The sequence below is a fragment of the Barbus barbus genome (genome assembly GCF_936440315.1).
Source record: "Barbus barbus genome assembly, chromosome: 9".
Taxonomy (NCBI): Eukaryota; Metazoa; Chordata; class Actinopteri; order Cypriniformes; family Cyprinidae; genus Barbus; species Barbus barbus.
Window position 1 is genome coordinate 11,069,992 of NC_136737.1, and position 16,869 is coordinate 11,086,860.

General features: G+C 35.9%; 1 protein-coding gene across 2 annotated transcripts; it reads left to right on the forward strand.

The window, feature by feature from the left end:
- The first annotated feature begins 9,475 nt into the window (after nucleotides 1-9,475).
- On the forward strand, nucleotides 9,476-15,153 carry LOC306875045 (uncharacterized protein). 2 transcript variants are annotated; one of them, XM_079425421.1, is made up of 6 exons: nucleotides 9,476-10,110; nucleotides 11,189-11,518; nucleotides 12,032-12,352; nucleotides 12,536-12,658; nucleotides 12,795-12,862; nucleotides 13,736-15,153. In XM_079425421.1, the coding sequence occupies exons 1-6, from the start codon at nucleotides 10,062-10,064 to the stop codon at nucleotides 13,784-13,786; spliced, it is 942 nt and encodes a 313-aa protein (XP_079281547.1). In that variant the 5' UTR covers nucleotides 9,476-10,061; the 3' UTR covers nucleotides 13,787-15,153. The 2 variants fall into 2 exon arrangements, with proteins under 2 accessions (XP_079281547.1, XP_079281548.1); XM_079425422.1 differs by lacking the exon at nucleotides 12,795-12,862.
- The last annotated feature ends 1,716 nt before the right edge of the window (nucleotides 15,154-16,869 follow it).

Here is a 16,869-nt window from a genome sequence, read left to right on the forward strand (position 1 = left end):
GTTTTCATTTAGCATATGTACATGTTGCCTGCTAAACGTTCATTTCCGTCGGCAAACGCCTAAAAAGGTGCACAAATACTGCTGTGTAGTGATGTTAGGTTCAACACAAAGCTGCATAATAAAGCGCTGTGTATCGGAGCTTGATTCGCTTTGCCTGAAGCACGTGATCGTTTACGTCGAAGCGTCCTTCGCCTGAAAACCACGTGACTGCTTCAATATGAATCAAAGAAACGAACCCCAGAGTCGTTTGCTTTACATTATATTACATAATAATCCTTTACACCCCCCCCCCCTTATTGTATCTTATAGCCTATATAAAGCGCAAATTAAATTAAGGACTGAGGAGTTAAAATAGATCGCAGATTTATTGATTTGTTATTTTAATGCCAGCACACCACACAAATGAATGACTTCGAAAATGACCATTATGTAAAATAAAGCAAAATAAAGAGTCAGATGTGGGTGTGCAGGTGAAAGCTTCAGGTTTAGGCTACAGCAGGTCTCTTCAGGATATAGGCCTACCACAATGACTGTCTTTGTTGTTCTTTGGCCTTTAGTTGCTCATGTCAACTATATTGTGTACAAGGGAACATCCTGTGTAAGGAATAATAGAGCCTTACTGTGAACTGTAAACAACTGGCTATCTCAAACATTTTGACATGGAATAGCAAAACTGCTGAGGGAGAGTTGGAAATTCCCGAATTTCCCGTGGGAATCCAACCCTTTGCAAGAATTCAAGGCAATTTTTCTTTTTTTTTGAGATTTGTAGAAAAACACAATAAAATTGGACAAATGTTACACGTTTATTCAATGATTAGTTTGTGAAATATTATATATATATATATATATATATATATATATATATATATATAAAATAAGTAAACAAGAAAACAGATCTCTCTCTTTATTGACTTACATTTTAGTTAAAGCAACAGAAAATAAGAGAAATATACAGTTGAAAAGCTTCAAGCTAGTATAATCTTATATTTGCACACGTCATTTGAAAGCACTTACATCTAACTCTTCCCACACTTGCCACATGTATGATTCCCTCCAGTGCAGGTTACATAGTTTCGCCAGTAGGTGGCAGAAAGAGACTGACTTTAACAGAGAGTTCAGTAAAAACGTTGATTCATAGAATGAAGCAAGGTTATAAACAAGAAAATTAATTATTGATTTGCATTTGTATTTGAAACATAAAACTTAAAATGCTTCACTACTTTTACATATCTACATGGAATACATTAGCTAACAACACAGATCATGTTAACACTTCACACTCATTAAAACACTCTGGGTCTTGTTGAGCATGAAAGACCAATAGCCAAGGTCAGGATTTTTATTAAATAATGCATTCAATTTTGTTTTATTTTTCACCAAACCCTATCATATACCCCCATAACACTTGGAATATACAGCACGTGTCACATTGGATCAGTCTGTGATAAAAAATAAATAAATAAATAATAATAATCATAATAGCCACAGCCATATCACCCTGCAGCCCAAGACCGGTTGCCCACTGAAGCTAAGCAGGGTTGAGCCTGGTCAGTACCTGGATGGGAGACCTCTGGGGAAAACTAGGTTGCTGTTGGAAGAGGTGTTAGTGAGGCCAGCAGGGGGTGCTCACCCTGTGGTCTGTGTGGGTCATAACGCCCCAGTATAGTGACGGGGACACTACTGTCAAAAAGCACCGTCTTTCGGATGAGACGTTAAACCGAGGTCCTGACTCTCTGTGGTCATTAAAAATCCCAGGATGTCTTTCGAAAAGAGTAGAGGTGTGACCTCGGCATCCTGGCCAAATTTCCCATTGGTCTCTGACCATCATGGCCTCCTAATCATCCCCTTACACTGATTGGCTTCATCACTCTGTCTCCTCTCCACCAGTAAGCTGGTGTGTGGTGGGCGTTCTGGCGCACTATGGCTGCCGTCGCATCATCCAGGTGGATGCTGCACACTGGTGGTGGACGAGGAGACACCACCCCTCACAATGTAGAGCGCTTTGAGTGCTTAGAAAAGCAGAAAAGCGCTATATAAATGTAATGAATTATTATTATTATTGAATTATTAATTATTATTATTATTATAAATAAAAGCTTCATGTTGGTCACTAATCACTATTTCGCTGCCTTTATATGGGTGAGCATGGGCGAGACTTTTTTTGTTTTGTTTTTTCTCTTTTTGTGGGTCGATGAAGAAAAAGGACATACAATATTAGAACAACGCCAGGGTGAGTAAATGCTGACTTAATTGTCAAATTAGGGCAAACTATCCCTTTAATGTTCTTCAGAACCTTTAAAGAAGAATTATGAATAAACACCAACCTCTTTTATCTTCAGTATCTTCTGGTTTTATTCTGCAGGATTCAGGATCACTCATGTTCTCACTTTTCCTTCATAAACTCTGTCTTCTTCACTTGTAGGCTGATGGGAACATTCCAGCATTGAATTGCTGCAGGAAGAGATTCGTGGAAGGGGAATTGTTGTTTGATACACTCTTTAAAAAAAAAGGTTCTTAAATGGTTCTTTGGCAGGGTGTATGGTTCCATGAAGAACCTTTAATATCCAAATAACCTGTCCATTGCACAAAAGGTTCTTTGTAGCACAGAAAGGTTCTTTGGACTATTTAATTGTTTTTCATCACTCATCATGTAAATATTTTTGTCTCTGGAAAGTGAGATCAAGTGAGCTAAATTGTCCTGTCTGGTCCAGAACTCAGAACATTTTCTATTAGTTGCATTCAGTTATAGTGTAAAAAGTATTAATTTTGAGTTATACAAATAGTGTTGTGGTGTTTATTGATTAAAAAAGACCAGTAGATCATTTTATGTCTATTAACTATTTTAATGCTGTTTGCATCACAAAAAAAAAAAAAAGTTTAGTATAAAAAATACTGCAATCATGTATTAAAATGAAATAAAAAGGCTGAGTGATACAAAATCTTAAAATGCGTAAATAAATAAATACAAACAGCCAATGTGAAATTAAAAATATTGCAAAATATTGTTATTAGTATCTAGAGGACTGAATGGTTGCATGTTCGCAGCACTGCACTAAAATAACATTTCTAGGAAACACTTTGAATATATATATAAAAATTGTAATAACATTTCTAGTTTATTGCTTTTTATTTTCATTTGACTGGAGCCGAAACTGGTTCTTGTTTCACTTTTTTTTAATGTGCAAAGCACTATGCACTGTGACACACAACCTGCTCTGTTCAAAATGAATCAAAATAAGATGCACTGTGGTCATTGGTCACGTGTGGTACCAGTGGTTCATGCTGTGGAAATGCTGTATGTGGGTGAAGAGCTGCAGCTGAACTCTCAGCCTGTGATGGTAATCTGAAGCACTTCTTACTCATAGGAACTTTTCATTGACTTCTATAGTAAGAAGAAAATGTCAACTGAGACGCGACACAAGATAACAAACAAATCTTGAGTTCCCATGATGTGCTGGGCATGTGTGCAGTTTTGTTTTGTAAAATACAGTTTATTTTGACAGTGGCAGGAAAACTTTAAACATTAACCTCAACGGAGATACTGTTATGTTCAACATTAATAGATTTGTGTCACTTTGTTGTACAGGAAATAGTGGCCAACCAGAACCCAAAGTGTCAGAAAATCTCTAGATAGTGTTAATGAGTGGGTATTGACATGAAATGACACAAGCTATTAAGTGTACAGCTTTCACTGATATATAATCTACATGTTTTGTCTGAAACTGTGTTCACTGCTGTGTGTGTGCACGTTGGATGGGTTAAATGCAGAGCACGAATTCCGAGTATGGATCACCATACTTGGCCGTATATCACTTCACTTCACTGAATGTTTACCATACCATGTAAAAAAAAAAAATCTGCAAATGGGCTCTGTGATTTGATATTCATATAATAAAGTATTCAGTTGATCAGTTGTGGAGTTATAAAATCTGAAGGGATAGTTTTTTCTTTTTCTTTTTTTCTTGCTGAGAGGTAATTGACAGGAAGGAGATTTAGAAGTACAAACCACAAAGCTGAACGAGTAATGTTTCCTTATAGAACAAAGAGGTCACAGTCTTCATCCTGTTTGTGATTTTGAAAGAGATCTTTTTTGATGTACATATAGATTTTGTGAAGACATTTCATAGACTAATGTTGACTAAACTGAGGGGTGGAGCAATTTTTACAAAAAATGCATACTCCTCAAGAACTAGCACAAGAAGTGGTCTTTTGGCTTCATTGTTTTGGTTTGTTGTTTAAGGAATGGATGATGAACCAATAATACTACTAAATTCACCCACATTGTAACTTTAATCAAATAGTGAGCCTTGATGTATCTTATGGTAAAAATATAAACTGAAAACTATAACTTATCAGTTTTAATAATGGCTACTGGATTTTGTATATACAAAAAAATTGCAACAGTTTCTTAATTTTTCACTTTGCTGTCTAATAAAAGTAATTTCATCTTGTGTATCCATGTAATATTTAGAGTTTATATTAAACAAACATCACCAGAGGGGGCCACAGACAGCATTTAAAGCATCTTATATAAAATATACCAATTATTTCTATAATGAGCCTCTGATAAAGTTCTGCAATTATCAAACACATCCAACTACTGCATATTTATAATAACAGTTAAAACCCTCCTGACTGACACAAGTCCAGTATGAACATCCCGTAATGGTCTTGAGTGTTAGGCTTCCTTCCCTGCCTTCACAAAATGACTATTATACTTCATTGTTTTTCTGAAATAAAGGAATGCATGACAAACTAGTTTAAGGAAACAAAACCTTTCACATCTCCACAAAGTATGAGACATAATCCTTATTATTCTTTTGCTTTAATTCAGCCATTATCAGGCTTTATAATGGCAATAAAACGTTTACCAAGCCACATTGCTTAAATCCCAGTACACATTTACCCAACTATTATCAAAACTATTTCTAAATACAAACCCGATTCCAAAAAAGTTGGGACACTGTACAAGTTGTGAATAAAAACAGAATGCAATGATGTGGAAGTTTCAAATTTCAATATTTTATTCAGAATACAACATAGATGACATATCAAATGTTTAAACTGAGAAAATGTATCATTTTAAGGGAAAATAAGTTTATTTTAAATTTCATGGCATCAACATATCTCAAAAAAGTTGGGACAAGGCCATGTTTACCACTGTGTGGCATCCCCTCTTCTTTTTATAACAGTCTGCAAACGTCTGGGGACTGAGGAGACAAGTTGCTCAAGTTTAGGAATAGGAATGTTGTCCCATTCTTGTCTAATACAGGCTTCTAGTTGCTCAACATCTTCCTCTTTATGATGCGCCAAATGTTTTCTATGGGTGAAAGATCTGGACTGCAGGCTGGCCATTTCAGTACCCGGATCCTCCTTCTACGAAGCCATGATGTTGTAATTGATGCAGTATGTGGTCTGGCATTGTCATGGTGGAAAATGCAAGGTCTTCCCTGAAAGAGACGACGTCTGGATGGGAGCATATGTTGTTCTAGAACTTGGATATACCTTTCAGAGGTACAAAAACCTTAAATTGATGGTGCCTTTCCAGGTGTGTAAACCATCAGAGATGCAGGCTTCTGAACTGAGCGCTGATAACAACTTGGGTTGTCCTTGTCCTCTTTAGTCCGGATGACATGGCGTCCCAATTTTCCAAAAAGAACTTCAAATTTTGATTCGTCTGACCACAGAACAGTTTTCCACTTTGCCACAGTCCATTTTAAATAAGCCTTGGCCCAGAAAAAACGCCTGCGCTTCTGGATCATGTTTAGATATGGCTTCTTTTTTGACCTATAGAGTTTTAGCCAGCAACGGCGAATGGCACGGTGGATTGTGTTCACCGACAATGTTTTCTGGAAGTATTCCTGAGCCCATGTTGTGATTTCCATTACAGTAGCATTCCTGTATGTGATGCAGTGCCGTCTAAGGGCCCAAAGATCACGGGCATCCAGTATGGCTTTCCGGCCTTGACCCTTACGCACAGAGATTTTTCCAGATTCTCTGAATCTTTGGATGATATTATGCACTGTAGATGATGATAACTTCAAACTCTTTGCAATTTTTCTCTGAGAAACTCCTTTCTGATATTGCTCCAATATTTTTCGCCGCAGCATTGGGGGAATTGGTGATCCTCTTGCCATCTTGACTTCTGAGAGACACTGCCACTCTGAGAGGCTCTTTTTATACCCAATCATGTTGCCAATTGACCTAATAAGTTGCAAATTGGTCCTCCAGCTGTTTCTTATATGTACATTTTACTTTTCCGGCCTCTTATTGCTACCTGTCCCAACTTTTTTGGAATGTGTAGCTCTCATGAAATCCAAAATGAGCCAATATTTGGCATGACATTTCAAAATGTCTCACTTTCAACATTTGATATGTTATCTATATTCTATTATGAATAAAATATAAGTTTATGAGATTTGTAAATTATTGCATTCCTTTTTATTCGTAATTTGTACAGTGTCCCAACTTTTTTGGAATCGGGTTTGTAAATACAACAAAACATTTTCTTGCGACCATACATGAAGTATTATAGTAAAATGCATTATGAAGAAGAATTGGACCTATTCTGCAGGTGCATTAGAGCTAACATTAGCATCATGATACATAAGACAATTTATGAGATTAATAGTACACTTTTACTCAGAACTGCACTTTAAACCACCATCGAGTGTTTGTAATAACTTCCTTTTGCGATCACATGTGTATATATACTTTGGGAGGCCGCGGTACATTATAAAAGTAGCCCAAAAAACCGCAACCCACTGCTCTGTAATTTTTCCCAACTGTATTTTCAAAATAGCTCAGTTGTGCAGGAAAACCGCGACCCTGGCAACACTGGTTCGCTGTACCCTTTTCACATTTGAGTATACATCTCTCTCTCTCTCTCTCTCTCTTTCTCTCTCTCTCTCTCTCCGCTTCACTTTTGTCGAGCCCGGCGCCTTAGATTAATCGCATGCGTTAACGCGTTCATTTTGACAGCCCTAAAATAAATGCTTCATGCACTGTGACACATTACCTGCTCTGCTCTAAATGAGATGCGCTGTGGTCTTTGGTCCGATGTGGTTCGGGTGTCTATTATTGGAGATATGAGTTGCAGAAGGTGTGCAGAACATGCTGTGGAAACACTGTTTGTAGGGCGACGGGCTGCAGATGAACCCAAGGCCTGTATAACTGTATAAAAACCAAATGTGTCATAGCTATACATTAAAACAACATACTTCATCACAGAAATGTCTAAATTAAAACAGAATAAGATGTTCTGATGAACTTTTACCAGAAACCAACTATAGATTCTGTAATAACAATTGGCTGTCTACTAAAACAGAAACACACTCACATGTTGAGGAAGTTGCAAAGAACTGAGGCAAACATGTGATAGTGGAAAAGCGAGAAGAAAGAAAATTGATAGAAACGCTTACTTGAACTTGCTGCTCAGAGGAAATAAAAGTCTGCATTGAGGATGGTGGCTGACCTTGACCTCGAGTTCTCATGAGTAAGAACAATGAGTCGACTGTTTGAATATAGTGTTCAAAAATTATTTTAATGTGGCATTTAAATGATTTTTGGAACACAGGAATAGCACACGTTATTCACACAAATGTACATTTATCATAAATACTTCATTCAACACAAGAAGATTTCTGTACAGGAAATAGTGGCCAGCCAAAACCAAAGTGTCATAACATCTCTAGATAGTGTGAACTAGTGTGTATAGACATGAAATGGCATTAATATTCAGTATCTAATGTTAATTTTTGTGCACTGACTGACAGCTTTATTGATGTTAATTGGCTCTTGTGATTGAGGGTGAAACCTGAGCTGATGTAAACCATAAAAAAAAAAACAGATGTACTCCAGATGTCATCCAGGGTGACCATTGCCCCGCCTTGCAGCTGCTTGTTGCTGTGAAAACAAAACATCAGAAGTGTTTCCGCTCTTCTGCAATGAATGTCCTCACATTGCTCATGCATTTTCAGAGTGTTTACAGGAAGGAGGAGGTTTTGAGCGATATATAGTTTGTTGTATTTAAAAAAAAATTAAGAGGAAATTCGATTTTTCATTATTTGACCACTTCACATTAATTATAAATTATAAATTGGCTTTGTGATACAGAAAATTAGAAAACAAAATGATATAAAATCATAAAAGTAAATGCAAAGTATTACAGATATATATATATATATAAAAAAAATCTGTCTGTTACCACTTCTGTTCGTATTCCTAGTTTTGCTTCCAAGCAGACCTGCACAAGCATCTTGTTTTGCTTTTTTGTTGCACCAAATAAATGCTTCATGCACTGTGACACATTACCTTCACTGCTCTAAATGAGATGCGCTGTGGTCTTTGGTCAGATGTGGTACGGGTGTCTATTATTGGAGATATGAGTTGCAGAAGGTGTGCGGAACATGCTGTGGAAACACTGTTTGTAGGGCGACGGGCTGCAGATGAACCCAAGGCCTGTATAACTGTATAAAAAGCAAATGTGTCATAGCTATACATTAAAACAACATACTTCATCACAGAAATGTCTAAATTAAAATAGAGCAAGGTGTTCTGATGAACTTTTACCAGAAACTGCCAATAGATGCTATAAAATCAATTGGCTGTTGACTTGAACAGAAACACACTCACATGTTGAAGAAGTTGCAAAGAATTGAAGCAAACATGTGATAGCGGAAAAGTCTGCATTGAGGATGGTGTCTGACCTTGACCTTGAGTTCTCACGAACAATGTGTCAGCTGTGATTGAATATAGAAAACCGTTGTTCTACAATTCCAATGAAACAACATTCAAGTGTGCAGATACCCTTGTGCAAATCATTTGACAGTAAAGGACTCTGAACATTATGGATGGTGTTGTAATGTGTTAAATAATTTTAATGTGGCATTTATAGGATTTTTGTTAAACACAGGTATAACGCACAAATGTTATTCACACAAATGTACATTTATCATAAACACTTCTTTCAACATAAGAAGATTTCTGTACAGGAAACAGTGGCCAGCCAAAACCAAAGTGTCATAACATCTCTAGATAGTGTGAACTAGTGGGTATAGACATGAAATGGCATTAACTATTCAATATCTAATGGTATGTCATTTTTGTGCACCGACATCTTTATTGATGTTAATTGGCTCTTGTGCTTGAGGCTGAATCCTAAGCTGATGTAAACCATATATTTTTGTCTTTTCAGTCTAAACCACCCGTTAAAGACGTAACAGACTAATTTATACTCTTTTGATTCATAGACTCAGTAGCTTTGCAATTTAGTATGGTAAATGGTGCTTTCATTTCATTTAGTTAATCAGAGCTATACTCAGAAGGGATTTTTATTTTTATTTAACCTATTTATTTTTGCTGAGAGGAAAATGACAGGAAGGAGTTAAGCAGGGAAAAAAACCACAAGTTGAACAAAATAAGTACAATCTTGCAAAAAATCTGCACTTCAACACAGTTCCTCCTCAAAGTCTTCATCCTGTTTGTGTCAGTGAGCTGAATTTGCCCTGGTGTTCATATAGCTACTGTAAAGACAAGCCACGCTAAGTTTATTAGCTGTGCAAACAGCTGGACCCCTAAAAAAGGGCGGAGCGATTTTATCTAAACGAAGTAGGCTAACCGAAATCTGGAGGTAGCCTATGGAAACTGAAATCAAAATGTAGCGTTTTGGATTATGTTGGATACTTCTTTTTTCTTCACAGAAAAAAAAAAAAAACAACACCGTGCGTTTTTAAAATGGATGGATGTACCACATTTTAATCGACGTACAGTAGGCTCACGCACATCTTAATCTTAACAAAGACTATAGGGCTGGGCTTTTCTTTTTTGTATCCCATCTTGAAAATGCGAAAACGATACTAACATAACAGTTATAATATTGCTAACATCATTAACTGTATATTCCTCGAAATGGTCTTTGTTTGTTTTAAACGTATTAGGCAACTTTTAATATCTGCTTCGACTTTCATTTCATTTTCATTTTGAAAAAAAAAGCGCAAAAGAGCAAACTCGCTTTACTAAATCATGAGGAGTTTTGATCGGATATGTAGGGAACTGTGAATATGATTCATGAATCTTTATTCCTCTGCCTATGGATTTGGCTCTCACATGGTAAGTGATAAATCTTTAATGTTGCCTTTTTTATCTTTTCACACAATAACATTATATATGTTGGTATTTGGAATATGTTCAACATCTGGAAAACATCCTGTCTAAAGGAATAAACAACTGACTCAAGTCTGATCTGGTGAACTAGTCTTTTTTAGTGGGCTTGTTGTTTTTTGTTATGGATTTGTTTATAAAATTGGACAAATACATTAATAAAAAAAGGGTAACACTTTAGAATACTGTTCCATCATTAATAAATAACTACACAAGAACACATGAGTAACTCAATATTAGCACTCTAGTAACTACTAGTAACTAACAAGAAACTCTGATTAATGAATTAGTAAGTAATAGTGCTTAGTCGAGTGTGGTAGTTAATCAGTAACTATTATTTTTTCATACCTCCCTAAGAGCAAGAACTACTGTATAGAGGTTCATAAATAATATGAATATTACGTAGGCCTAATGTATAATTAATTGTAAAGTAAAGGTTATGGTAACCCACTAGTAATGACTCAAGTATTACCAAATTCTTTTGAAGGAATTACTAATTATTTGGATCAGAATTCTAAAGTGAAGATTGTGATAACTCCCTAGTAAATGCAGTTACTCCCTAGTAATTACTGAAGTCACTGTAAACTTTTAAGGTTTTTGTAAGGTTTTGGTTAGTAATTCATTTTGCTAGATTTGTTAACACTTAAATCATTACTAGTGGGTTACCATGATCTTCACTTTAGAATCTGATCCAAGTAATTAGTAGTTCCTTTAAAAGAATTTGATCATTCTTGAGTCATTACTAGTGGGTTACCATCATTCACATTAATTATGAACCTGAATACAGTAGTTCTTAGTAGTTCTCCAGGATATATATAAATAATAGTAGTTATTGATTAGCTAATAGTGAACTACCAGTTTCAACTGAGCCCTATTACTTACTAAATCATTAATCAGAGTTTATTGTTAGGTAATTGTAATTACTACAATGTTAATAGTGCATTAGTCACTTGTTCCTGTGTAGTTATTCATTAACAAAGGATCAGTATTCTAAAGTGTTACCAAAAAATGTTTTTCTGTGTTTCAGGTGTGATTGGTTATACAGATGAAGTGAAGTCAGTATCAGTGATGGAGGGAGATTCTGTCACTCTAAACACTGATGTGTCTGAAGTGCAGAGAAATGATCAGATACTGTGGATGTTTAACGTTAACCATTCAGACACTCTTATAGCTCAAATCAACAGACTGGACATCTATATAGATGACAGTATTGTGAGATTCAGAGACAAACTGCAAATAGACAGTCGAACTGGATCTCTGACCATCAGAAACATACGAACTGAACACTCTGGACTTTATAAACTAACAATCATCAAAGCTGGGGTCACATACAAGAGTTTTTCTGTTGCTGTCTATGGTGAGTAATATTACTTGTTGAATAATACCAAGAAATAAAAGTGATGTAAAATTATCAGAAGAATTGTCCTTTAAGATGAATAACCCATTATCTAATAGCCTAGTATAGGTTGTGCTGTATTCAGAATATTATCAAGGCTAACCAAATTATACAGATGCCAGTGCCTTACTGCTTAAAAATATATATAGGGGTTTTGTTTGTTGTTTTTTGTTTTTTAAGCAGTAAGGCACTGGCATCTGTATAATTCACAATTTTTTTATATTAAAGGAATAGTTCACAAAAATAAAGAAAATGCCAGATATCTTCTCTCTCTCAGGTTATTTAAGATGTAGATGATTTGTTTTTCATTAAGAGATTTTAAGAAATTAAGAATTACATTGCTTGCTTACAAGTGGATTGTCTGCAGTTAATAGTTGCCGTCAGAATGAGAGTCCAAACACAGAATAATCCTTCTTCAGTTTTATCCCCATTTAAATTAAGTAACATTTCTATTTTCATTTATTCTATTTTCAGCTCCTCTTCCCATTCCTGTCATCACCAGAGACACTTCAAACTGTTCATCATCATCACCATCATCATCATCTGACCGTTCATCTGTGTCCAGATGTTCACTGCTGTGTTCAGTGGTGAATGTGAGTGATGTGACTCTCTCCTGGTACAAAGGAAACAGTTTATTGTCCAGAATCAGTGTGTCTGATCTCAGCATCAGTCTCTCTCTACCTCTGGAGGTGGAATATCAGGATAAAAACACCTACAGCTGTGTGATCAACAATCCCATCAGAAACCAGACTCGGCACAACATCAACATCACTCAACTCTGTCAGACATGTCCAGGTACATCAGTGGTGATATTATTGATTAATGAGTTTGTTTTAAAAAGTATATTCTTCAAGCTTTCCAACCTTGTCCGTTCAAAGCCAGGTTAAGTGAGCTGAGAGCTATGGCAACAATGTCTTGATTAAAATCAGACAGTTCAGGACTCATTTATAACTATTGTTTTTCTGTTGTTCATCACAGAACTCATGCAGCAGTCACCGTCAGTGGCATTATCAGTTATTGTAGTGATAGTACTGGTCTTGGCTGTAGTTGTGGCGGTGATCTACTTACTGCAAAGGAAAAGCAAACAACCAAGATCACAAGGCAAGTATTACCCTTTTCATCAAATAATATGAGCATTCTGGGATAAAGTCCAGTGTTCAGGAGATGTGCCACAATATCTGTATTTTAAACACTATTTCAGACTTATTTGAACAATGTGACATTATTATTAAAACAGTCCAGACTTGTGAGGAAGAGGTACTGTATGCCGAAACAACGTTTTGTGCACGCAGTGTTCACAGTACGGTAAGAAACTGTACTGCAGTGTGCAGTGAATCTGTCTGCTGAAACCACAGAGGCCGAGAGACAAATATGCGCTTGCACATGTAACGAAGCAGAGAATGTGCAATCCTGTGCTGATGTCAGTGTTTGTACTTATTTGTCTGTGCATTATTTGGCCTTTAAATCAATGTAAACCACTCGTTTTAGCTTAATGTCTGCTTATGCTTGCTCTGTTTCTGTTTAGGCTTCAATTGTACATGAAGACACAGGGTAACATCAGATAACTTGAAAAACTATTTTCTTCTTTCTTCTTGTTATCATTTCTTAGATCTAGTAGTATTTAGGAAGAGTGGAGGTTCTATTTTTACTGAATGCCATGATTTATGCCTCTGAAAAGCCACAGGCATCTGTAACAGACACACAAACAGTGAGGAATCAAAGCTTTTATTGTCAACCCTGACGATTCAGTGGCAGGAAGGCAGTGCCAGTTGATGTTTTGCATCTCTACCAGTGATTACAATGAACAATGAACAGACAAAAATTTGTTTTTAAAATCCCCAAAAAGCCCCAAATACCCTTCAAAAGCCAAAGGCCATGCTCTGTTTGAAGTCTCCCTTTTGTGGTAGAAATTGTGCGTGTACAACTTGCCAGTATTTAAGAGAGTTATTTAAAACGATCAAATCAAACATCATGCTTTTGCTATCATGTTCTGTGCTTGTAATTGTCTTTGTATTCAACCGTTGTCTTTGAGCTGATTTATAGTGTTTATAGTCAAGAACATTACCAGCCTGCTAGTATATATATGTATACACACAAACACTACTTATATACATATAAACATACACACATTGTTTTACATGTTTTAATTCCTGATATTCATGTTTTGTTTTCTTTCAGAAACTCAATGAAGAAGATCACATCATATACTCAAGTGTTAATGCAAAATGACGTGATCAGTGGTATTAGCATGTTTTGCGACTAATAAAGTAATTTTCAAATATTAACTTCAGGGTCAATTATCTCAAAGTACAGAGTATACATTTTCAGATAGTGACAAACTGTTGACAGTTATGGACATAAGGGACTGAAAGCTAGTGTTTCAGTGTCATCAGTATTTGATCACTATTTCAGTATCAGCATGTTCTCTGGCTTACACTGACATTTCATGCCATAGACTGTTAGAGAATACATTAACATCCTATACTTGTATTATTCATTTTTCTGGAATACTTGATTATGATTGGTCAGTTGGCTTCCAGCAGTCAAATATTTCTAAATAATCTCCACTCATGTGGGTAAATCTGACCACTAACGACTCATCTGTGAAGTCGAATAGATATGTTTTAATGGATTATACCTAGTTTTACATTAGACTTTCAGTGTTTGCCATCTGTGCCTTCCAACTTGCTGTTACTTGTTCTGCGGTTAGTTTACCTGTAAGACAAGACATGTTCATGTTAGCTCAGCTGGAATCTTTCTCTTATACTCTGTTAAAACATCCACAGTAGACACTTAGTCTAAACAAAAGCCTTATGTATTTTTAAATGCTTTTAAAATGTTTTTAAAATGTACTAACTCTGGTATTGTTTTTTTTTATTATTATTATTATTGGCATTATTGACATTTTTGTATGCAATTTCATATACATTTTCTATATTATTTTTGTATATTTTATTGATTTTTGGATCAGTTCTTAACACAAAAAGTAATGCATTTATACTTTGTATTTTGTATTATTGTACCAGCACTTCTGAGGAGATGAAAGTCAGTGTAAGATTCATGTGAACAGTTTGAATTTATCTACACATTCTGATGAAATGTTCTGGACCATCTATGTTCATGTGGTGGCATCAGCCAGTCAACATTGCAAGGATTTTTTTTATTTCCTGCAGATCCAGAATGGTTAGTCGGGTGACATTTACAGCACTGTGATTGAATTTTAATGATTAACCGTCTTCAGTTATTATATAGAATTCCTTTTTAGATCCTGAATGTTCGGCATCCATTTGAATTCAACCCTAAAACCGACGAGCTGTTCTTTGTCTGCAGTTAGTTGTTCAGCTTGTCAGACAGGACATGTTTGTGCAACTTCATCAGAAAATGTTGTGCAGAGCAATAAAAACAAGTGTACTAATACTGTTTTCTATAACTGATCATGACATGCTAATACTGTACTACTCTCACAGGATATGTAGTAATACAATGTAAACAACACCTTTATCTTTTTCTGCATTCATGTATTAAACTGACAGCACTGACCCTGTGTTTATTTTATTAAATCGGTGTTGCCCCAATAAAATTAATTTTGCCATGACAAAAAGTATCTATAAAGAGTCTTTTACTGACGTCTTCAGTCCAAAGAGGTAAAGTTTGTCATGTTCTAGTAAGATGTCATTGTGAACTTACGGACATCAATCAACAGCTGTGATATTGGTGATTATACTTATATAAGTTGCTCAGTAGTTTTTGTTGGATGTTATTGGTTATAAATACTGCAGCATAGCAGTTGTGCGGGTTTGTCTTTAAACTGAAGATTTTGTTTAATGTTTTTTTCAAGTACTTTAACTCTCATTATCACTTTAAACATTAATAGATTTGGGTTTGTCTTGTAATTAGTTTTTTCTGTTAAGATATCATATTTCTTTAGTTTACATTGTGACTTCATGATGGAGGTTTATATAGAGATCAACAGCATTCTACAGTGTCTTGATTGAAGTTGCAGGATTCATTGACTAGATTTACTCTTTACAGATGTCATTCAGCAGTCATATCTTATTCTACTACAGATATTTGTTGGTTTATTGAAACTGGTTATGCCTGTAGTTGTGATGATGTACTTTCACTGCAGGAAGAAAACAAGCAACAACAGAGGGTAAATATTATCTTATTCATTAAATGATATCAGACTTTATGTATCAAAATCTAGTGCTCAAAATATTTTTTAAACAATTTGCAGACTATTAAATATATTACATTTTGAAAAAAAACTGTAGTTGCTGTCACGAATCTGGTCCATGCTCTCTTGGTTTACCACCACCAGAGGTCACCCGTTCACCACATTGACTCTCACACTACACAGCACACTGGACTACAGTTCCCACAATGCATTGCACAGATCACAGCTGTCACCATTCACTCATCACACACACCTGATGCTCATTTCACAATCACGCACTCATTATTTAACCTGGGACTTCCTCTTGCTCTGGGCCGAGTATTGTTAGCGTTTATCACTAACCCAGCGATAGCAACTTTACAGAGCCATTGTTCTAGTCCTAGTCTTGCCTTGTTTATCTTGCCGTGTCTGACCCTGCCCGTGTTTCCTGGATTTACCCTTCGCCTCTGCCGTTTGGACTCTGTTAGCTCCCCGTTTGGATTATTGCTCTCGTTTCTGGATTATCTCTCTGCCTTGCCCCTTTGGATACTGTTCGCCGATCGTCGACCCACGCTTGCTCCACGGATTGCTTTGTCTTACCTCCACCATACCTGTTAGCCACTGTCTGACCCTGCCTGTTTCTGACCATGTTTTATAATAAAGCCTTGCATATGGATCCGCATGTCTCACGTCTCGTCAACCCCGTAACAGTTGCATTGTTTAGTGCTTTTGTTATGCATGATGATAATTCTATTAGACCTGATTGTTTACGTCATCAGACATATCAGTAAGTAGTCAAATGTAAATACAATTGAAATTTTACATTCATATTTATTTAGAACATAAATTGTTTATTTTAAACTGTGCGTGAATATAGATGGTTAATTAATTTAAAGTAATTAAAGCGTTGTACCTTGTCATGCCGTCCTGTTTCACTTGATGGCAGTACAACCTATTCAGAAGAGGAATAGATCTTTTTTCATTTACGTGTGTAATTCTATGTTAAATACACAAATTCTCCTTACACCAATCCACATGTGTTTGTAGATCTGATAATCAAAGAACAGCAAAGCATGTCAGAATACACACAGATCATCAACTGCATTCAGTTGGGAGAACTTCCATGGGTCAGAAAATAGTTTTTTTTTTTTCCTTG

What these genes read in the sequence shown, in the direction of transcription:
- LOC306875045 (XM_079425421.1), top strand. Translation starts at nt 10,062, where the DNA reads ATGATTCATGAATCTTTATTCCTCTGCCTATGGATTTGGCTCTCACAT. An exon ending in TTTTTCTGTTGCTGTCTATG is followed by an intron (nt 11,519 to 12,031) that starts GTGAGTAATATT and finishes TTCTATTTTCAG; the next exon opens with CTCCTCTTCCCATTCCTGTC. An exon ending in CAAACAACCAAGATCACAAG is followed by an intron (nt 12,659 to 12,794) that starts GCAAGTATTACC and finishes TTATTAAAACAG; the next exon opens with TCCAGACTTGTGAGGAAGAG.